This window comes from Ammospiza caudacuta, chromosome 1 (assembly GCF_027887145.1).
Source record: "Ammospiza caudacuta isolate bAmmCau1 chromosome 1, bAmmCau1.pri, whole genome shotgun sequence".
Lineage (NCBI taxonomy): Eukaryota > Metazoa > Chordata > Aves > Passeriformes > Passerellidae > Ammospiza > Ammospiza caudacuta.
In genome coordinates, this window is record NC_080593.1 from 129,053,264 (window position 1) to 129,077,143 (window position 23,880).

The following is a 23,880-nucleotide window of genomic DNA, read 5'->3' on the forward strand; positions in this document are numbered from 1 at the left end:
TAGGAGATACTGTGAAGGAAGTATGTCTTCCTTGGCATCAGTAAAGAAAACAGCCTTCCTGGTTTCAGAGCCTCACATTTTAAGTTTTAGCTCACTGGGCACTCTTAGACCCAGTTGCACCAGTGACCTGTCAGCAGGGACACCCTGGAAGGGGAGGCATCCTTGGTACTCATTGTCTCTTTGAATACTTTGCTTCCACTGAAGAGAAGGCTATGTTACCTTGTTCCGAAGAGCTTTTTCACAGTTTGTTAACTCTAAATCAACCTTGAAAAACAAAATTTTTAAAAATTAAAGAAATTACAGCCAACCTTCTCCAATTATCTGGAATTTTATTCCATCCATATACATGCATAGTAACAACATTTGTTGAGAAATTATTTCTATCAGAAGTAGAACATTATCTTTGTGATCACCAGTTGCAGTATTGCTACTTTTATATTTAAATACATCTTATATATGAATTAGATTCATAATTGCAGCATTGAGTTTAGGGTTTTGTTTTAGACTGTGCCTTTCAAAAGATAAAACTGATTGATATGACCTCATTTCTTACAATACTGCTTCCAGTAATTTTGTTCATTCTTTATAAAGTATTGCATTTAACAGCAAAGGTTTAAAAATTGAGACAGAGATGCATCAGCGAAAGAAAATACAAGTACTATACAAGAAAGAAAATGCCATCTTCATTTAACGTACGTTTCAGATTAAGAAAGTGGACAGAAACATACTGCTACATACAAATGCAAAGCCTAATGACTAAGGTACTGTATGTGCTAAAATATAAAATGCAAACTGAGCCCAATTGTTCAAAAAAATTGAAATTTTAAGGCGAACTTTACAGCATAGTTGAAACTTCTTTGCAAGTTATATTTTAGCATATACATATATCTGCAACAGCATATAAGAAAAAAAATCAGGATACACAAGTGCTTTTGAAGCTATTTCTAAAATGCTTTTCTGTATTGTTTGCGACTATTTTCTTTAAAATCTACTATACAGTGCAAACCATATGTGCTACACAATAACTATACAATAACATTACAAATGACTTTAATATAAAGTTTTTAAATAAAAAATAACATAACTACAGCTATGAATACTGCTGGTAAAATAAATTAATATTTTTGAAAATGGCACCAATAATACACTTTACTAATGGACTGTAATGAAATTACACCTTTAAGTCTTCAACTCAGCAATAATGAAATCTCCTGATTGTCCAGATGTAATTCAAACAGCTTTCTTTAAACTGCATGGAACAATATGCTAAACACATGTACCAAAGGTGACCGATTGTTTCATTTGACATGTTCTGCTGCATGTGAAGAGCAATAAAACTTCTTGTGAGTTATAAAGTTTGAGAGATTGTTGAACTGGATGTCACACAGTCGGCAATACTTTCCACTGGTTGGAGCCTGGGTAGAGCCATTCACACCTTTAGCTATACTAGACAACTGTTCCTCTGCTGTAGGAATTGCTGGAGAGACGTTTTCATTTGTAGCTAAGGGATTCTCAGAGATCCAGGAAGGAGACTTGTGCCCATCTTCATGGGGAGGATTCTGGGAAATGTTCTCTTGCTGTGGGTTAGCAGCAGGCCTTTCCTCCTGTTTTAGTCCCCCATTAACTATTACCATGCCTCGGTTTTTCGGCAGTAGTGGAAGAGATTCTTTCTTCGGCACAGCACATCCATTTGAAGGCGCCTGGCCTTTAGGAGATTCACTTTCTGTATTTGTGCTTTGATCCAAATCAGTATTATGAATGACGAGAGAACCAGAAATGTAATCGCTTGGCTTTATTCCATAATAAGGAGAAAGCTGATCTGCTCCTTTAGCTTTCTTTATTGCTCCAGGGTAAAGGCATTGTGGAAGAAACAAATGTTTGTTTTCTTCTTTTGTAGCAATAAGCTGGGCTGCTTCACTAAAGACTTTCAGTCCTTGAAGTGTTGCTAAGTGTGTGGAAAATAAGTTTCCATTAGGAGAGGACTGTTTTGAGTTTCCATTTTTTTCACATTTGATTATGCTTCTCTCATAACTGACATCTGGGCTGTTTCTTTCACTTTCTGGGTTTTGAAACACCTTACTGTCGAGTTGTCCCAGGTCACCACGCTGATGAGCAGTGACAGGACAAAAATTCTGCTTGTGAGCCAGGTAGTTCTCCACCTTGTTAAAACTGATCTTGCATACGGTGCACTCATGGTAGTCCAGCAGCCTTTTGGGAGAAGTGGACGTCCTCTCTGACGGGGGTAAGCATTTTTTACTGAGATCTATTGGCACATCCATCTCCAAGCAAGACACGGTGGAGTGGGCAGTATCACACTTTGAAACTGGAACACACTTGTTAATAGACAGTGATGTTTCCAGATGCTTCGAGACTATTCCTGGAAAAATATCACATCGTGGGTGGTAACATTCCCCAAGACCCTCTGTTGGCTCTTGAGTAGATGTACATGGATTGCCAAGATTAGCAACTTCTAGAAATCGCTGTTGAACTAGTGGTGGCCTCTGCTCTTGCTCAGGTAAGCACATCTCGTACATCTTCCTTCGCTTCCGAGTACGCATTGTTCTCTGCATGGCAGGCACTTTGTTGGAAGCTGACCTCTTCAGCGGGGGATCGTGGCGAGTGGCACAGTAATACTGCTTGTGGACCATGTAGGTCTCATGTCTGCTGAAAGTAATATTGCAAGCTTCACATGTGGTCTTGTTAGGGTCACTCTCCCCTTCTACTAAGGGAGCATTGGGATTCTTCACATCAGAAGGTTTTCCATTGATCTTCTCATCACCATTGCTTGCAGTTGACAACTTCTTAGGCTGTGCAGTAAAGTCTTTTTCATGACTTTTATTGTTTGGCCCAATCAAATCTAAAACATTGGAAGAGTTTAAGCAAGATGTCTGGAGAAGTTGATTTTCTGGATCAGATGTGTGAGGAGCTGGATTCAGGATGCTTATAGAGCTTTGACCATTACTGGGACTTACAGCTTCAGGCATTTTTTCTGGAACACTGGAAAAATCTGGTGACTTTGCCATCTGCTGCCATCGGCTGCTGCAGTAATGCTTTTTGTGTACCAAATAGTTGTCCAAATTATTAAATGTTATGTTGCATTCAAAACATGTAGCCCCTTTAGGCATCAAAGGACTGTAAATTACAGGGGGATAATTGCTACTTCCATGCCTCAGCCTCCGATGGACCAGTTCTGACATTTTGGCTAATATCTCTGAAGCCTGAGGAACCACAGTGATGTCTTGGGGAAAAGCAAACTGGGAAAGAAAGGGTCCCATTGGGAAAGAGGGACCAATATTAGGCTGAACTGGAGATGAAGCAAGTCTTGGACTGGATGGTTCAGATTTTATTTTGGTATATGAAAAACTCTGCTTATTCGCGGCAGGCTGGGTTTCTGGCCTCTGGTTTGGAAGGAAAAGTGGAGCCTTTTTTTCACATTTATCAAGCTCTGTATCAGAACTTGCATCTTTAGTCTGCATGGTCTTTTGGCTCTGGGGAACATCATTTCTGCTCAACAGGTCCGTTGCTGGCTGTAAACCTTCTTCATTTCCACTTGGAGAGTGTTCAATGTCACTTTCTCTCTGAATTTTGTTGCCAGAGACATGTAACTCTTGGTGCTGCAGTAGCTCCCTCTGAGTTTGGAAGCCAAAATGGCAGTGATTGCATCTAAAGGCAGCTTGAGTAAGATGCGAGAACAGGTGCTGATGAAAGTTAATCACTGAATCTGCAGTGTAAGTACAAACTGTGCATTTCAGACTAGCACCGGGTGGGAGAAATTCTTCCATTTTCACTCCTACAGAAAAGACAAGCAAAATACAAAATAAAGTGACCATTTTGCCCCTCATGAAGAATACTGGGAAATCAGCTGCAAAGAAGGTACAAATGCAGTGAGAATGACTAATTTTCTTCTTATGAGATAGTATTAGTCACCCTGAAAATACTTGAATTGGTTTTTCCTCGAACTGCTAGGTTATTCGCAGACTTTTACTCTGCTTTGGAGAGCCCTAGTATTTGCATACATTCATCAGAGCTGCAGGAAGAGAAAGAACAAGGGAAAGGATAAAAATGTACTGGACTTATTTTAAATGAAGCGTCTCAGAAATTACAGTTGCAAATAAAGGGAAACATTATGTTCCCCACACACAGTCGCTGGAAATTTTGAATGCACAGAAAGCACACCAAGGTCAAGAGGTTCAAGGTTACGATGTAGCTTGAGGTACAGCCCTCAGTGCGCCTGAAAGCCACAGACAAAGCAGAAGTAGCATTTTGAGTACAACTGATGCTCAGCTCTTTGCTTGCACGGGTTGGCTGTAGTGTGGGAAGAGGTTACAGACCTACCCTCACCGCAAAGGAGTGATGACTGTTTTCCTTGTGAAGGGAGGAGGAGCAGTACGATATGGCTTCACCGACATTTTATCTTTCACATATAATGGCCATTGGCAACTACTGCTATAATATAACACCTTTTCCTCATGAAATCACTACCACTTTATCAAGAACAGTACATTCAAAGACATCTTACAATCACCGATTAAACTAAAAACTCCATGCATTTTGAAATTGAAAATGCTTTAAAAAGAGATAAGACCAGATTTCTCAACTGCAACAACACAGATTCTAGTTACATTTTAGACAATAGTAACTGAAAAAAATATTGATAGGGATGATATTCAGAATTCAAAATGAGTATTTGTTCTGCCTACACATAGGCACATATACCACACCTCAGTCAGGTGTAGTAGGTGTGTAGTAGTTGGACAATACAAAACTGTAAGAATATTGTATCTCACTCTGTGGGTAGTCACAGTGTTGTACCTGGAGATCCTCGCTTTTTGCCTAGCATCAGTGACCCCCCCAAGTTGTGAGTGGCATCTTAAATTTGACCTGCTCTTGGCCTCAGAGGCCAGAAGGGAATCAAGGAGATACACAGCACTTTAGTCAGCACTTTGTTTCCCATCAGGCACTCCTTCCCCAGGAGGCCACATGAAGCTTGAGCTCCTCCACTGACATGAGATGGCGCTTCACATGCTTCCCCATCATGTGGTACAGTGACAGCAGTCTCTATGGGACTTTGCATTTCAGTCAGGGTTCTGCATTCCTGTGGTGTAGGTCTGCTAGAGCCTCCAGTGGGAACAGCAGTAGCAGTTGAAGCAAACACAGTGCTCCCAAAGATTACAAGACATTTGGAAAAGGAATGTTCATTCCTGCTGAAGAAGGTGTTGTAACTTGTGATAATCTCTATGGAAAAATAAAGACTGACAGTATAGGAAAAAGTGCAAAGAATGATTGAATAGACTGGTTTATGACTAAAAGGAAAGGGAAAGGCCTGAGGTTTAGTCTCTCTTCTAGGAAATAACTAAAGATTCTTACTGGAAATTCACCACAATCTCAGATCTATGTCTTTCAAGGAACATAGATCTCTAGATTACATGCAGACATGGTCCCTCACCGCTCATGGCTCAAAATCCTCAACACCTAAGCCAGTTGCCATGTCAATAAATGCAAATAGTTGAAGTAAATGTTTTGCACAATGGCTAATATTTCAGTTTTCCTCTGCATGGGGAGAAATTAATCTGTTATCCTCCCAGAGTATCTGGTTGTAATTACCAGCCTGTAAGACACACTGGGCTGCATGCACCTGATCTTATTGAAGCTGTTGTAACCTATGGTTCTGTTGGCTTACTGCACAGTGAAATATTTGCTAGGCAACAAACAGAAAACTGCAATACCTGATAGTATCTTTAAGTAAAGAAAGATCTGAGCTCTAAATTACACAGAATGACGAGGTTGGAAGAGACCTTCAAGATCATTGAGCCCATCCCAACCCTAACACCTCAACTAGACCATGGCACTGAGTGCCACATCCAGTCTTTTTTTAAACACATCCAGGGATGGTGACTCCACCACCTCCCCAGGCAGAAAATTCCAGTACATTATCACTCTTTCCATAACAAACTTTTTCCTAATATCCAACCTATGTTTCCCTTGGCACAGCTTGAGATTGTGTCCTCTGGTTCTGTCAGTTGCTGCCTGGAGAAAGAGACCAACCCCCACCTGACCACAGCCACCTTTCAGGGAGTTGTAGAGAGTGATAAGGTCACCTCTGATGTCCTTTTCTCCTGGCTAAACACCCCCAGCTCCCTCAGTCATTCCTCACAGGGTTTGTGTCCCAAGCCCCTCACAGCCTCATTGCCTCCCCTGGTTGCGCTCAAGTGTCTCAAGGTCCTTCCCAAACTGAGGGCCCAGAACTGGACACAGCACTCAAGGTGTGGCCTCACCTGTGCTGGGTACAGGGCAAGAATGACCTCCCTGGGCCTGCTGGTCACACTGTTCCTGATACTGGCCAGGATGCCATTGGCCTTCTTGGCCACCAGGGCTCACTGCTGGCTCATGTTCAGTCTGGTGTCAACCAGCACCCTCAGGTCCCTTTCTGCCTGGGCACTGTCCAGCCACACTGTCCCCTATAAAGCTGCTGGGGGTTATTGTGGCCAAAATGCAGGACTTGGCACTTGGACTTATTAAACTTCATCCTATTAAACTCTGCCCATCCATTCACCCATTCCAGGTCTCTCTGCAGAGCCCTCCTACCTTCCAACAGAATGACACACACTTCCAGTTTAGTGTCATCTGCAAATTTCCTAATGAAGGACTTGATGCCCTCATCCATGTCATCAATAAAAATATTGAACAGATCTGGCCCCAGCACAGACCCCTGAGGGACACCACTGCTGGATGCAGCACCATTCACCACCACTCTCTGGGCCCGGCCATGCAGCCAGTTCCTAACCCAGCACAGAGTGCTCCTGCCCAAACCCTGGGCTGCCAGCTTCTCCAGGAGTGTGCTGTGGGAGACAGCATCAAAGGCCTTGCTGAAGTCCAAATAGACAACAACCACGGCCTTTCCTACATCCACCAGGAGGGTCACCTGGTCATAGAAGGAGACCAGGTTAGTCAAACATGACTGACCCCTCCTAAACCCATTCTGGCTGGCTGGGTCTGATCCCTTGGCCATCCTGTAAGTGCTGTGTGATAGCACTCAGTATGAACTGCTCCATTATCTTACCTGGTACTGAGGTCAGGCTAACTGGCCTGTAAGGACCAGGATCCTCCTTCCCACCCTTTTTGTGAATGGGTGTCACATTGGCCAGCTTCCAGTCATCTGGAACCTCACCAGTGAGCCAGGACAGCTGGTAAATGATGGAGAGTGGCTTCACAAGCTCATCTGCCAGCTCCCTCATCACCCTGGGATGGATCCCATCTGGGTGCATAGATTTATAAACATCCAAGCAGCTCAGCAGTTCTCTGAATGCCTCCTCTTGGATAACAGGGGACCATTGATGATGAATGACTAAGGGTTTCCTGTGTTGTCTACATACAGAAGTTTTCACTCAGCACTATTCTAGTCCTTTTCTGGGAGGTACCAAACTCCTCCAAGACAGTATGTTGCCTTATAGAATTGCAATTGCTACCCAAGAATCAGAGGATCATTTTTTGCTTCACCAAATCCACAGAGTAGACTATGCATGCCCCAGGAGTTTTTACACTGCAGCCAAAGAAGGCTTTCTTCTGTGATTAAAGCATCCATTAATGTCCTTTAGACTCCATTCATTTAACAGGAGGATCAGGAACACACATAGAGCCCTCGCTTCTTTCCAGAAGCAGCTCTGTACACCAGACATCAAACACACAACACACTGACCCTGCAAGCTTTCTTATTTGTGGGTGTTCTCTGCCACTGAAAACTCCAATGCAAAATGTCCTGCAAACTCTTGTGTTTCCAGCCCTAATTCAAATCAAAATTGGTCATCAACATCATGTGATGTGGGACATGGTTTGGTGGTGGACTTGATGATCTCAAATATCCTTTTCCAACCTGGACAAACCTATGATTCTCTGTTTTTGTGATTATAAAACACTATCCCCATTTTATACTTATAAGAAGGGAAAAGAATATTTCTATCAAACAGTAATTTTTTTTCATGCAACAATTGTCCTGGTAAAAGCAGAGAGTTGTGGACCATGATCCTTAGAACCTTCTGCCTATGAAGCCTCCTCTAGGGCTAAGAAGGAAGATATTACTTCAGAAGGACATGTTCTCTGGTTGTGTGTGTGTTTGGTAGCTGTAATCCTGCAGAAATTGATTGTGTCTGGACTCCTGATCATACCTTCACCAGAAAGGTAAAGAAATGCTGCCTGTATGTGTGTATGCACACATTAAGAGAGAGACAACAACAAATGAGGATTAGTAGATGAGATAAATGACACTGGTTGCTTGGGAGAGGTACTTGGTGTAGAACACTGGTCAGAAACTGTTGGCATTTTGGTATTATCTACATGCAATGCTTGCATATATTTGGGGAGACTTTGACCTACTGAATATTATAGTGAATAATTCTTCAAAAAGCTAAATCTAGAAGATGATACACAAAAATACATGATACTTACCACTGTGAGAATTTAGGTGCATTTCCAGGGCTCTTGCGTTTGAAAAGCTTTTGGTGCACTGTGGAAAGGGGCAGACACTGGATATCTGCTGAGCACTGTCCTCACTCTCCTCTGACAGCTGTGGCCCCTCTCTCTGCCTCCCACTGCAGTAATACATGAGATGGGCCTGCAGGTTCCGCTCACTTCGGTACCAAATGCCACAGGATTTGCAAGGGAATATGTCCTCTACAAGCAAGTACAAGCAGATGCAGGTTAGTCACAGTTCACTTGGTCCCAACCAATTAACACAGCTAGATTAATTCCCCTCCCTTCCCCATTAAAAAAATACTTATTTAACAAAACATTGAAAGCAGAGAAATCGATTTATTAAGATGCCACTTGCGGATGAGAAACTAACATGGGAGAAAGTTGATTCTTTCAAAAGGATATTTTTTTTTAAAGTTGCATAAAGAAAACTGCTAGAAGCTTTTGGCACATAATTACTTTTAAAAATTAAATTAAATTAAATGTTTGTTAGGAACATGCAATACTAATTAAGGAACTATGCTGTATTTTCAATACATCACTACTCATTAGGTGACATCTTTCAATTTTGTTTCTGTGTGCACAAAACTTCCAGCTCTGGGCCTTGGAATTTTTGAGTACTAACAAGAGATCATTCTGAAGAATGTGTATTTTCAGTATGCTTCCATTTATTACTGTAAAATCCTTTTGTTCTGATATCCAGGAGGCAAGACTAGACTACTTTTCCTTAAGATTCTATCATACTGAATTATACTGATATTATTCTAACCAGCATGTCTATTTCCTTGGTTCCGATTCTTATTAATTATAGAAATTGAAATTTCTTATGTATTTTTTGTCCTCTTATTTTCAGTAAATTGTTGGTTTTCCACTTTTCATTATACACAGAGAATATTTACTAAAAATAAGGCAATTTTTCATTGTCTCCTATCCCAAAGTGTCAGCTCCTCTCTGAGGAGACACCATGCAGAGGTTGCACAGAGTGTTTTCAACAGCAGAAGTTGGGATTTTGATCATGTATTAGAGGCTACATACTTCACTAATGTGAAGAGTAATAATAGATATGGTATTTTTACACAAAGTGGACAGATATTTGTGTGTTAATACCCTGTCAAAGGACACAGAACCTGTTGTGTATACATCTCAGAAAGACAAAAGATCTGTTTAATCTTTCTAAAGGTGAACCTTCCATCCTATCAGTAAGAACAGGAGAAATCCCTGCTCTTTTGGGGCACATCTACGCTAGTAAATTAAACTGTGACAGGATCTACACTTCAACACTGAAACTCGTCTATATTGCTAAATCCTGACAACAGTCCCTTCTATACCTTTGGCTTAAGTCAATGAACACTATTCCCATTCATGCACAAATTTCAGGAGTTATCATAGGCATAGAACCATTCTCTGCATGTGGTGTGGACACCTCTCAACTGTTTTCGAGACTGAGAGGATAAAATTGTGAGTAACTCAGACTGAGACAGCTGACCTCAGGATCAAGCAGTTGCAGTCAACATCAAAACACGTCTTGATCAATATGAAAACTCCCCTGATGCAGAATGCAAAGAGCTGCTAGAGACTGTAATTAACTTAGTTTTTGAAGAATGGCTGGCTGCTCTGAAAACATGGCATGTGTAGCTGATGATGTCATTCATTACCATTCGTGACAATTTATGCTTAATTTCAAATATTGATGTCTATAGGACAACCGCTCTGTTTCAATTCCTTTGGGTGAACAAAGTTGAAGACTCCAACCCATTGACATGGATGAGTCTTTTATTTGCCAAATATTTACAAATGCAGCCAAAATTTACATTGCTTAGTTTGCTTCTCTGATTGCAATGCTAATGCTTGTCTATTTTTCTGCTCATGAATTTGCAAAAAATATTTATACCACTACCAATTTCTATTTTTCCCTTTGCCACTGAATAATTGTGCATGGATTTCAGACACAAATACTTAATGGAGCAGTTAGTATTCCAATGTACACCACTATTAAAACATTAGTGATACAGCTTGCATCATTTCAAATGTCCACCTCGCTTTAAAGGCGGCATTTCAACATTTAGTTTTGGCCTCAAATGGTTTAAAAAAGTTGAACTGTTGGTGCTTCCACAGAAAAGAAAGTCCAAAAGTCCTAATAGGAAATTCTGATATGGGCAACTTGTCCTATTTGAATTAATTTGACTGCATTCCATCACAGAATTGAACTTTCTGATTATCTTAATGAATTTGACTTCCAGCCATCTTTATTTCCTATGGGTTAGATGGCCTGGACAGTCTGTAGCTGCAGTTATGCACAGTGAATATGTGACTCCCATTACATGCCAAGCAAAGGAAATGCATGAGGAGTTTTGCATGGTGAGAGGATGGAATTTCAGGGAGAGCAATATACAGGTATGGAATCTGAACTACTTATTACTACTCTAAAGCAATGTGAAACAGATAAAGGCTACTTGAAACTAATGTTTTAATTACTTAAAAGCAAAATATTGGAATTTATTTCAATGAATACTTTCATCTAATGAAACATTCAGCCTCAAGCTGAATGAATCATAGGTGACATTCTAATTTTGTTTTGAGCAAATATTAGGAAACATAAAAAATCCCCCAAACAAGCTACAAAACCAATTTTTTTTTTCAGAGATCCAGAAAAGGAATGTTTAAGAGATGGCTCACTACAAATTTAGAGATTCATTCAGCTTGTTGCTCAACTTCTAGTTCAATACTTTAATGAAGAAACTGAATTTTACCAACTCAACAATGAAAAATTAAAATAGCCCCTTATGATCAGAGGCAGAGTTGGGACTGATGTGGAAAGTTATGAGCAGTAAGACTTGCTATTTTCACATTTTCCTTGAGTCAAGAACACAGAAGTTACTCTGAGTTGCTGCTAAACTTTTACAGCCAGAGCTGATGCACCATATACTTAAAGACTCCTCTCAGCAATGTTCAGTGTCCAGGGCTCTGCAAAAGTCAGTGCTGACAGAAAAGATGTTTCCAGAAGTGTGATGTTGTAGAAATCTGACTACTTTGCCAAAGCCCAGAGTTGGCCTCATAGATTTACACAAGAATATAATCTCATCTGAAACAATCTGTGCCCTTCAGGTAAGGTAGTAGCTGCCTTTCTGCTTTTCAGCTTTCCTTCCTTTCCCTGTTGGCTATAAACAGGCCTCCCCTAACAGTGGTAACTTCAGTTAGTGGCATGTTAAGTGCTTCTGACACCTTATTTTGGAAAGGTCCTGTGCAATCCTAATTGCTGATTCTGTGAGCAGGTATCTCAGCTCACAGCTGCCCCACTGGTGGGGTAGAAGTGAATGTGCTTAGCTAAAGGGCACGAGGCTGCTCCAACTCACTCTTGGAAGGGAAGACTTGGATGATAAGGTCATTTGAAGGTTTATCTTTAAAAATAGGCTAACATTAAATATGTAGCTATCAAAATTGTTTACCAGAAAATAAGCAATTAAAAAGGAAAAATAAACTGAAAGGGGAACATAGAATGAAAAGTGTTACCCAGGATATTTTAACCAGTTCTGTGTGAAGATGTTGTGACTGATCAAGGTTCGGTATTATTAAGTGTGAGTCTGAGTGGCAGATTATGTGCTCACATGTGCATGTGCACCTGAAATACCGTGTTCAGTATTCAATATAACTAATTAGAATACTTAGAAACCATGGGAAGCATGAGGAAGGGCTCCAGCATGGGGTCTAAATGGACAGACTTGCAAAGTTCTGAGAGCTAAGAATGCGCAATCTAAATCTAAGTGATGGCTGGTGAGGATCATGGTAATGGCCAATATATTTGAAAAGTATTTAGAAAGGAGGATGAGGAACTAGGGCTGCATAAAGGTAAACAGCAGGCAAACTTTTGCATAAGCAAGAGTTAAAAATGTAAACTTTGTCCCCGTACAGGAACACTCATGTCCCTCCTCTCTAAGAACAGCACTTGAACGCATGCTGCATTTTATCCGTGACAGAGCCCATTGATGACCAGAAGATCTAAAAACATTCTTAGTTAACCACATTCACTGGAGATGCTACAATAAATTAGGGCTGCTCTATGGCATGATTTCTGCTGCATTTTGAAACAATCACTGAAAGGATGTGTTTCTTTTATTTTGCTGAGTATCATGAATTATTACCAGAAACTGCAGTAGTAAGCAACAAGCTTTCTTGAGCAGCAGAGGCTGGACTTTGACAGCTAGCCGACTTATCTCATCTACTTTTTTAACAGTTTCTAATCCTATTGCCTCTGGGAACAGATCACAGAACCTCCACACGAGGGCAGGTACTCTGGGTGAGGCTCTTGCCAGACTGCTCTTCCTGCTCTTTTTATCTGAGATGCTGGGGGAACAAAAGCAGGCTTTGAGCTGCGGTGTGGTTTCTGCGGTCATGAATTCACCATCGCTGCGTTAGCTTTTCACGTGTGCCTTGGAGTGCTGTTGTTTCAAAAACCCGCCAGGGAATAGAGTTCCTCACTTACTGTTCACAATAGCTGTAGGCAAAATAGATGCCATGGCAGCCTGCTGCGGGAGCAGCTGTATGGAGTCCAGCAGGCGGGCGGGGTACATGCCTTCTGCCAGAGTCATCTGACTGGCAGCCTGCAGCCTAGAGTCAAAATCCACAACAAAGGCAACCAGCTCCTCACCCTCCGAGATGGCCTTGGTCGTGGTACACCAAAGCTGCCCTCCTGCAGGAAACAAAAAGCAGAAAGATTTTAATTGACAATATCAAATTCCAGAACTTACAACATGAGTGCTATCTTAGCAGTTCTCATTTTTTAAAAATTTTGATGGTTTATTTAAGGTAAAGAGGCATACAGTTTTTACTTTTCCTGTCTTCCTTCTACCAACATAGGAATTTTCGTGTATAAGAAAAACAAATTTGGGGTAACTTTCCTAACTATTTGCAGCATGAAAAATTATTTTAATTTTTCATTTTGTCTCCTAAAAAGCCAGCATTATGAAAATCAAGATATAGGTGAAAATAACTTATGCAGCACTTCTCTCATTATAATTTTCACCAAAGTTCCTGTAAATTTTTTCTCAACTCCAAGCTTGCTTTATTTTGAATAGCAAATCACAGCTCAGTAAAACCAAACAGCTGCAAGAAAGAAATCAGATTTCCTCTTAAGGGCGTTCTTCCCCTCCCTTATGTTTGTCACCCTCTTTCTCTAAAAAATCTTCCCTTATGTAATATTCTTCATAACATGACTGCTTTATCTCTGCTTACACTGACTGAACTTCCTGAAAAGAAGATATGCCAAAGATCTGTTTCATAAAGGCTTATTCAAATAAAGGTTTGTTTAAAAGGGGGGGAGAAGGAGGGGAAGTGGAAGAACTTTCATCAAACAGTAAGATACACTATAGCTCTGTGCTGCAAATGTCACGTGTAGTGCATTAAAAAGAAAATTAACTATGCGAGTACATCTACTAATGTATTTGAATGAGATAGTGAATGCTCATTTATTTAACATGTTTAGACAGGCAAAGCACTTATATTGTGTTATCTACACTCTCAGGCCTAGATACATATCCAATACAGTTATGCCTGAAATAATGTTGCATACTTTATATGTTATAAAGCTTTTTTTTTTTTTCCTCAGGTTTTGTATATATAGAGAAAGCTATATGTTGCATTCATTAGGCAAGCAAAAACTGTACTCGTTTTGATAAGTAATATTGCTGTGTTTATCTTTCGGCATAACTGCCTTTTCAACTGCACTTCATTTTTTCCCTTCAACGAGATTATAGTTTTAAAACAACTTGTTGCAAAAATCTGGTAGAGGAGATAACAACAGTGTATGATATGCCACAGCTAAATGGAAGAATTAGGACATTGTTTTAGAGAAATCTTGGACAATTAATTAAACCGGTCTATTAGCTTTCAAAGATGAGCAAACAAAAAAGCATCAGTGACAGTGTATTTCAGTGGCAAAATACACTAAGCTTCCAGACCTCAAAGTGGTGTAGAAGTTTCAAAGCAGAAAAGTGTCTTTGTATTCACCCTTCGGCAATACAGCAGTTGAAGCTGCTACAAAGTTTAGAAACAATTTACTGTGATGGGACCAAAGCACACCAAGATTTACTGGTCTCCAAGATGACAACATTAAATGGTGCAAATCGGAGTAATTTCTTCTAGAGAATAAGGAGTTAAAAAATAAAGATAGCACCAAAAATTTCTACAAATGGAGAATCACAATGCCTGAGCAGGAATTAAAAAAAAAAATTGAAGAGCACAATCTGATATATTGTCTGATATAACTAGTAAATATACAGAAGCCTTCAGAGCTAAATTGGGAGAAAACCTCTTCCAGAAAGAAACACTTTCTGGAACACTAGGTTAAATTCCTAAAGTGTACTTAAACTAGTCTTGTAGATGAAAAAACATGGAACACACACTGCAATTTGAGAACCTGAAATTGGGTACTTTTGCAGCAAACATCACACAGTTAATTTCCGTTATTAGCATGCACATCTATCTTAGTTATATACAGAAGGTGTAATAATCAACCAACACATTTTAGTATATTTTAATACAGAATAAGAGCTCTTTCTAGACTTTATTATTCACTGGATCTCTTAATAAAAATGAGTCACTGCAGAATAAACAACTGAGACTTCCTCTATCCCAGCAAACATCTTGACATGCTGTGTGTACCCTTGGGGGGGAAAACAAGTGATTACTGGGTCTCCAGCTGCACTCAGTCTAGATCAGCTAAAAGGCTGAGTCAGGCTCCTGGTGTTGGAGCTCCTCAGGGCGTTGACTCATGTCCAGCAGCAGATTAAACTCGGGCAGCTGGAGGGAGCGGTGACCCGGGCTGCCTGCTCCACCCAGCTCCTGCAAACTGTCACACCTACGGCAGGCACAGCCTGGTGGGATGTGTGACAGCTTTGGAAGCACAACCGCTTCTAGTTTGGCTTAATAAAGAAAATCAGAATTAGGGAGGTTAAATCCATTTCTGCATATTAATACAAACCTTCAGCTCAGCAGGATTCAGATCCAAAAAGGGTATTGCTATTTTGTTTTCACTCACCTCAGTCAATAGAAAATGAGGCATTTAAGTAATCATGCCATACACATCCACATTTTCATCAAATATGAAATTGTGTAAAGTTAAATCCACAGATGAGCTCCCAAAAGATGCCTTCCAGCTACTGGAAATGCAGCTCAGCACCTTTGCAGCAACAGTCACTCATTGGGACAGGACACAGTGCAGTCCCCACTTGTCCCCTTCTATGCTTGCCTGCACAGAGTAAGGCAAGAGCTGCTGTTTTGAAAGATGCAAACGATTTTATTCCCCTTAATGCAGTGAATGCAAACATGCTGACCTTCATGCACAGCAGGAAGATTGTGGAAGAGAAGTCTTCTTGAGCCTTCTACTGCACAGTCAAGCAAAGAGCACAAGTCAGTCAAGAGTGACAGAAAAAGTCCTGTCAAGTGCAGAGAACCCGACAGAGGCTTCCAGATTTAATAGGAAGTTCCAGTCGTGACTACCATATGAATTGCTATGCTGTCTAGACACCTCTGGCAGGGATAAGGGCTTCCTTACAGGTGGCAGCTAAAAATCAGGAGAATTTTTTTCCCCCAAACATTTCAACAGGCTAAGACACAACTGACATATAAACAGCAGTCTCTCAGGAGCACCACAGCTTTCATTAAACAGAGAGCAGAGTTAACAACAGGCTTTCAAAGGGACGGTACAGAAGCCATAGCCAAGTACCAGTGGTGATTAGAAGGAGATAGGAAGATGTTTGCATGAAATATATGCAAAGGCATGAAGATTTCATAAGGAAATGTGAAGGACTATTATTTATATGAGATGAAGTTCTGATTAAGCTGGCTAGATTTTTTTTTAACCAGCTGTTCCTCTTCTCAGAAATAACTTACAGGAGCAAAATTGTTCTACAAAGCTTTACCAGGCAAAGTTTCTCAGTCCTAAGATAACACAGGCATCCGAGGAAGAGAAAGGATGAACAGATGTTTTAACAGGGATGAGTGACTGACAGTGCCTCTGAAATTGTCATGGTTATATAATTTGGTCTGAAATCAATGGTAGATTTGGGCCTCTTCTTGTCCATAATGAATACATTGGCCACCCATTCTGCCATAGCAGAAAGAAGATTCTTAGTCAGGCACAAGAAGTATGACATTGATTATGAGGATGACAACGATTATATTTATTGCTCACACACCATCTAAATATTGTCAATGCAGTATATAATACAAGCAAGTCTAAAGGATTATAATATAAACAGGTTCAGCTAGAAACACACAGGCTTACAGTCTTTGGCATTACCAAACGCAAAGCAAAAAAAGCACCCTTTTTGCTACTACGGGATTTTATCTCAGTATGTGGCCGGCTTTTACTCACCCATTCTGGACGGAGTGCTCCCTATCTTCGGGCTGGATGTACCCGGCAGGAGTTCCTGCCAGGGGCGGGGGCAGGAGGCCAGGAACCCGCACGGAACTGCCTGCAGCCTTGGGAGAGCAGTTTGCCCAGGTGGCCCAGTCCCCAGCAGCACTTTATACCCTTCTCAGGCCGATGTGTACTAAAGTCAATCGCACCCATCACAGCTCCCGCATCTCTGGAACGCATTCATTACGCGAGCAGTCCAGACAGTTCCTCCTGCAATTCCCACCCGGTGCTCTTATCTCAGGGCAATTCCCACCTGGTGTTGTTATCTTTGGACAAATCATATTGCCCATCAGAGACAATAGCAAGGAAAAGCGTGTGTGCCTCGTGCAGAGGATGCACGGGAAGTTTCGGGCATCCGCTGACTCTATTTCGTCACCATCACAACCATGAATACTGAAAGGGGTCTTACAGGTTTTACCTGGTAGAGTAGTAATAAAAGTCTTACTCTTGTGCCAGTGCAAGGAAGGAAGGTTTTAGATCAGCAACAGGCTTTGTAACATTGTGAGGCTGTTTTCTTGAAAAGGGTAATTATGGTTCTGTGAAATCGAAGATAAGTGTCTTGAGCTTGTAATGTATTGTATTTATTTTACCTCTTCTAGTTGTTCAGAATTCAAGGAATTCAAAGTGCTCACTTGTTTAATCATCAGAAGACAGGAAAGCTAAAGAATATGATATTGTGCAAACCAGAGCAAAAAAAATACACTCCATTTGTATTGGCATGAGTTCTTTACCAAAGGACATCAGGCACTGAAGCAATTATCTGATACCTTCAGAACATCCACCAAATGGGAAGGTTATTTCAGGGTTCTCTTCTTTGTCTGCATCTTTCGCTGCAAATATTTCTGCTGCTTTAAAAAAAACACCAACACCCTTAATTACAAACAAAAAACCCCAACCCAAACCAAAAACTTTCTATGAAAATGAAAGAGTAAGGTCCTGATGTCCCTGAAAAACTGTGGACTTACTGTTCTTTGTAATGTTTATGATCAAGATTCTTGTACAAACAGATCTGGTTCCTAACAGGAAGCTTATAAATCATACTCATAATTGCTGTCAAAACTGCAGTGGAGTGTACTGCAAGTTTCGATAATAAAGAATAGAGTCACAGTTCAAACTTGATTACATTTTGGAAATTCATGGTGCTCTTACAAGAATCAGTGGTCTTAAATATCTTCTTCTCCTGCCAAATTTTTCACTTGCACTTTTTATTATTTATGAAATCAGTGTCTGCACAATGTCATGCAGACCTCTGCTGATAAACTCTAATTAAGATTAAGACAAGCCTTTTGGAAAGGATCCCATCATTAGCAAACATGATAAACACAAAAATACTCCCTACTTGTCAACCAGGAGCAATTCAGTAACCTAACAGTATTATCTGTTGCTAGGCTACAGGGCTGACAAAGCTTCAATTATATTGTATGGCCATACCTATAGAAAACTGTATAGGAAAATGTATCTAATATAAAAGCATTTAACTTCATCCATGCTATCTGTAATTCACGGCTTCCCTCAATGGCAAAAAATCAGGTTAATAATTACATGGCATGCTGAAAAAATCTTAGCAATGTGTCATGTTTGCACAGTTTTTTCTAATTTATCTCTATGATTGATAGACATTTGCTTTGTAAAAATAATAAAATACAAGCAATGGGATGCCGTAAACCAGAAGCATAACTACATCTGGACTCATCAAGATATGGAATCACACATAGTATAAAAAATATATAGTAAATTGAACCAATTAAATCATACTTAGATGCAGCAATACACTATCTTCTGTACTCAGAATAAGGAGTAAAATGGTGATAGATACGCATGTTAATTCAAACCTTTATTTTATGTAGGACAGACACCTAAAATAGAAAAAAAAATTTCAACAGCCCTTCCTTTTTTTCTTCTACATTTGAAATATTTTTTTAAACAAAGGGACCCCTACTATCCCATTTGAAACCAGGAATTTGCCCTGAAAATTTAACTAAATGACCCTTCACTCATTTTGATCCTTAGAACTCTGGAACCCTTTACCACTTCCAGGGAAAAAACAGAATCCTGTACAGTGAGTGTTGTGATGGTGGGCTGCTGCTTTTTTGGATTTTTCCCCCCCACTTATGTTTTGCAGGCCTTAAGGAATGATAATCTGTGGATCACAGTCTGATATATATAAGGTCAGACTCACCTAACTCCACTGGGAAAAAGAGCTTCAAAATGGATGAAACCATTAAGCTCTTGATTCACATTGTTGCTTTCAGGAAAAGTACCTTAAGAGAGCAAGTAGCTAAAACCAGCATTTCCACTCAGTACAAGGAATTTCATGGATTGAGAATCATAATGAAATATAAACATACATTCAAAAGCAAATTCCAGTTTCCCTGTCTTTAGTATTAGTTGATTTTCCTTGCTCAACTATCTGAGTCTTGTTTTTTTGACCCAGAAATGTCACACACCTTTCACACAAGTTTAGGAAATCAATCACAATTTCTATTAAAAGCAGCTTTCAGTGCCAGTTAATTCCGAAGTATTACTTTTGTGTAGTAAAATTTGAGCTTACTGGACTTGATTGCGTTGCTGCAACAACATAATAGCCCATTTCCTGTACACACATCTTTTTGCAAGAAGGGTCAAAAGACTATCAGAATTTATTTAAACAACAGACTGTTGCTCTTAGCAACTTCCAGGCACCATCAGCTGAATTAAACCTTCCCTCCCAATAAAACATTCCAACTTGCAAAAAATTGTGCTTTTTAGTAATGGTAATGCAGGTTAGAGTTAATTTATTTTCTTTCCTCCTTTGTTCCACAGGTTAAGCATTTATGGAAAATTTGCACATCACAATAGGATGGGATCTTCATATTTGGGTTCCTTCTGCTTCTCACCCATGGGGTTGTGACGACTCAGCTTATTGAATGCCATTTCAGTACAGCACAAGTTATTGGGCAGATCTCTAATTTTTGACAGGAACAAAGTACATATATCTATATGTGGACACATTGTTTAATAAAAAAATTATAATTCATTCAAATCCAATACTGTTGAAATTTTTGACAGTGGAGTGGTACAAGGAACAGAACTTATAAATTATGTGTGCCCCTTCTTTGAAAAATGCTTTGGAGGTTTCTTTGTGCATTGGCAAATACAGTAGGAATATGAGTTATTGTGTGAATCCTCCTGCACAGCACCTGATAAAAGAATAAAGAGCTGTGACATATTCTTAAAACAATAGAGGAATTAAAGAGAAACAATGGGCCAGCTGCTTCATTAATACAATCAAAAGACAGCCCAGCACAGAGGAGTCCAGATAATTAAGCACTACTCTTTTAGACCTTTTTTCTATAATAAAATTGCTAAAAATTTATTAACTACTTCATAGTTGTTAGATAGATCTATGTACTTGTTTATTTGGGTTGATTAATGCCTTTTCAGTATTCTACAACATGCCAACTCATGGTTCATACAAGTTTTTGAATAAAATAATGTAGGAATATGTGATACGGATCTGTGGTATATGCAGCAATAAATCAAAGGCATTTTGTGAACAGTCTTTCCAGTTGCTAAATAATTCTTAGCGTTTTTCACATGCGTACACAAAATATGTACTCTGCACAGCATTTTTGCTATTAATGCACTTTAATGTTGGGGATCCAACTGTTTCTCTGTGAAGTGTCCTAAAAATTACCCCTGCAAATTCAGACTACTCAAACTCTCACCAAAACCAGCTTTAGTGTTACATTATTGAGTTGATTTCCTAGCTTCTTCTATAATTTTTCCTTGTTTACTGATCAAAGGAGACTGCCAAAAGATATTTGACCTTTAATTTTAACTACCCACTGCATATGATAAGCCTGCAATAAATGGAAAACCTATTTTCCTGTATAAAAATTGGACCAATATAGGGGACAAACCAGCTCTGTTGCCACTTTTACTATTACCTTTGTGTTCAGCTTAGAATATGGAGCCTTCTCAATTTTTAGCTCACTGAACAAAAGGCAAAGTAAAGAAACTGCAGTGATATTTTCCAGAAGGAATGCAATAGAAAAATACTCTTCTTAATGGCTCTAGCCAAATTAAACCCCTGCATTTAGAGATATAAGCTCTCTGACCAGAAACAGGGAAAAAAAATACTCCTTAGGAATATAGCTCTTGCTCCTTCATGTGAGTCAACCTGCCTGAGCTTCGGGTCTGACTTCAGCTTAGTCATATGCTGACAGCTGACAATGTATTCATCTGAATAGATGATTTTATGGTTAAAACTGTCAGGCATTATATAGCTGATAAAGAGGAAAAGAAAAATGTGAAAGGAACTCGCCAGTCCTAGGGGAGAGAACTCCTAAACCTGGCATCTCAGTGTGAGTGTCAGGAGTTGGTCTTTCCCTTGCTACAGTACAACTATTACTAACATCACCATCTTATGGCAGCAGCTCTCAAATTCACACTGCAAAACCCTTCCTCAGCTGAACCCCAAATAAAGCACAGTGTTTCTGAAGTGTAAGGAGTGCAGATGTGTAAGGAACAGATTTTGACCTCTTGTTTTTAACAGTGTTGTATGCTTGCATTTTGCTAGTTTGAGGATATTTATGTGTTTCCTCCAATTAAATGTCTACACGTAACACTCAACAGAGTTCTAATAGGTAAAGAGGCAAAATAGATTAGTGCTCCGAAAATATTCACAGGAAAATAATGTGGTAATTTTATTTGCCATTTTCCCCCCTGATAGAGCTGTCACAGCTTATTTACCACAGGGGGAGACAGTTAAACCCATATCCTTAGAAGTTCTATGCATTTAAGAGGCTTATATATCTCTTCTGGGACCCTCGTTCAAATCCTGGGCTAATCAGAATGAATACATATCTTTCTATTAGATGGCTCTAAAAAGTCTTAGGTGATATCAGCTCCTGGTGGACGACAGTCCACAGCGTAAAACTATTAAATGTTTGGCACAAATGGCAATACTTACGAAATGAAGCTGAAAACTGTAATATCCTCCCACATCACAAGAAGTTAAGTCTGCTGCTCAGAGGTTGAAATTAAAGCCTGCCACAAATGCTAAACCTGTTCTATTTCCTTAATTCAGCATAAACTCAAACAAGGAAGTCGAAGGAGTTCTTTCCCAAGTTTAGTGATTTCTTCCCTTTTTCCCTCTCCTCTTTTCTTTGTAAATTCTACTGTTTTGAATTGAGTGCTACACCTTTTTTACATTTGAATTAGGTCTCAGTGGAGTGTTATTTTAGAATTTACGAAGCTTTCAGAGAGAAAATGATAAACAGCTTGAAAAAACCAGACAAACCCTTGCCGACATTGCCCACGTTGCATTCCCACCACCACTGCAAAGGAGCTAAAACTTACTGTCAGAGCACACTCATCTCCCTTTTTACTTTTTACAGGACCACTGAATGGGCACTCTCCATAGAGCTTCCCAGGAGACATTCCCAGGTGACGCCCACTGCTTTCCCCAGCTTTTGTGGATGCACCAGGTTTCACAGAAAGAGAAAATGCACCACTGAAACCAACTACTCTGAAGCAGGGCTTTGGATACACACATTCCTACAATCCCTGCTTCCGTAACAGCACAGCTGTAAGATGACCTTTTGTAGCCTTACAAACACAATCATGCCTGTGGATTGTCTTTTCAGAGTTATTTTGTGAGGCTGGAGTGTATGAAAAAAGGAGGTGATTAAATGAGACAATAGATATGCTTTAATGGCGCCTCTTTCTTGCAGGAAAAGCAGAGTACACTTCATCTTATCAATGGATTTTCTACTGTCTTGCACCTGCTACTGTAGGGCTCATTTCTTGCCCCTGGGCAAATTCAGAGTGAATGGCAAAGGCACCTGAGCGGGAGGAAGGATTAGATAGAAGGAGCTGTAGTGATAGGCTGTATCTGTAAAGGAAAGCAACACAAGAAATATAACAAGAAATAGGGAAGTTTTAGAACAGTAAAATCAAAGTAAGAAACATTGGTTGTGAGACCTGCCTGCTTATCCAATACAGGGGCCAAGCTCCAGAAAAGGCTCACGGCTTTGTGAGAAACAAAAGCCAGCTTTTATAATGAACAGAAGTCGGAGCATTTCGTTATGTGCACTGTAACCCAGAGAAAACAGCTGCTATTATCGTGAGTTATCTCGGGCCTTTACTCGTGTTAACGTTCAGCTCACAGGCTGAAGTTCAGGAACTGAAGTTCACCTCAGCTGTAACGACCATGGAAGGAAAGTGGCACTTCCTGATTCCAAAAAGTCTTGCTCCCACTGAAGCCACTAGAATGTTTTACACTGGCTGCAGTGGAAACAAGGCTCTGTTTCTAAACTAAATAAAAGTAGATTTGCATGTTTAGTATGTTTTAAAATGTAAACACCTTAGAAGCTATAATAAGCATTATAAGAAGTTCCTCATTAAAAAAACCCACCACCACCCACACACAAAACCCCATACCAATATCCCAGATTTCCTCGAAAGGAGTTAAATCCCAGTTCTGCTTTTTTAAATTAGAAGCTAGAAGTAAATTGACTGAAAATTCTCAGTGATCAAAAGCATTTCCACCTTCCAAGCTACACATGGTGTACAAGGTAAACAAGAATTGTAAGCCACCATCAGTCTCCCAGTTAGTTCATCTAGTAAGAGACTGTTAACAGCAGAAAGGGAAGGCTGAGTTACTTCTGGTTACAATGGAACTTGAAAAACAAAAAATGAATGAGCAAATTGTGAAGATTCTGGCTGTACACACTAACACAAATTAACAACTGAGAAGGATTCTGCACTTGATGACTTCTTCCAAAACAGGCTTAATAAAAAATGCCAGTTTACTGAGCATCATACAGGTGCATAGGAGCTACCATTGTGCCTGCTTGGTCAGCATGATTTCTAAATGGCCAGGAAAAAAGTGACTGTATACCCAAAGGCAAGCTGTCAAAATTCAGTTTGCAGCTGATAAACTGATTACAAAGCTGCTTAAGACTTTGCTTGTAAACAAAAGCATTTATCAACTAATAATTTGCAATAAACTG

General features: G+C 39.9%; 1 protein-coding gene across 1 annotated transcript in view; it reads right to left on the reverse strand.

Annotated features, from left to right (window-relative positions):
* Window positions 1-342: 342 nt before the first annotated feature.
* ZFPM2 (zinc finger protein, FOG family member 2) overlaps window positions 343-23,880 on the reverse strand; it is a 308,278-nt gene continuing 284,740 nt past the window's right edge. The window contains exons 6-8 of the mRNA XM_058809042.1: window positions 12,947-13,153; window positions 8,443-8,667; window positions 343-3,790 (exon numbers count right to left, since the gene is read on the reverse strand). Coding sequence (XP_058665025.1) covers window positions 1,299-3,790; window positions 8,443-8,667; window positions 12,947-13,153 — 2,924 coding nt within the window. The 3' untranslated portion in view covers window positions 343-1,298. The remainder of the gene's footprint in view (window positions 3,791-8,442; window positions 8,668-12,946; window positions 13,154-23,880) is intronic.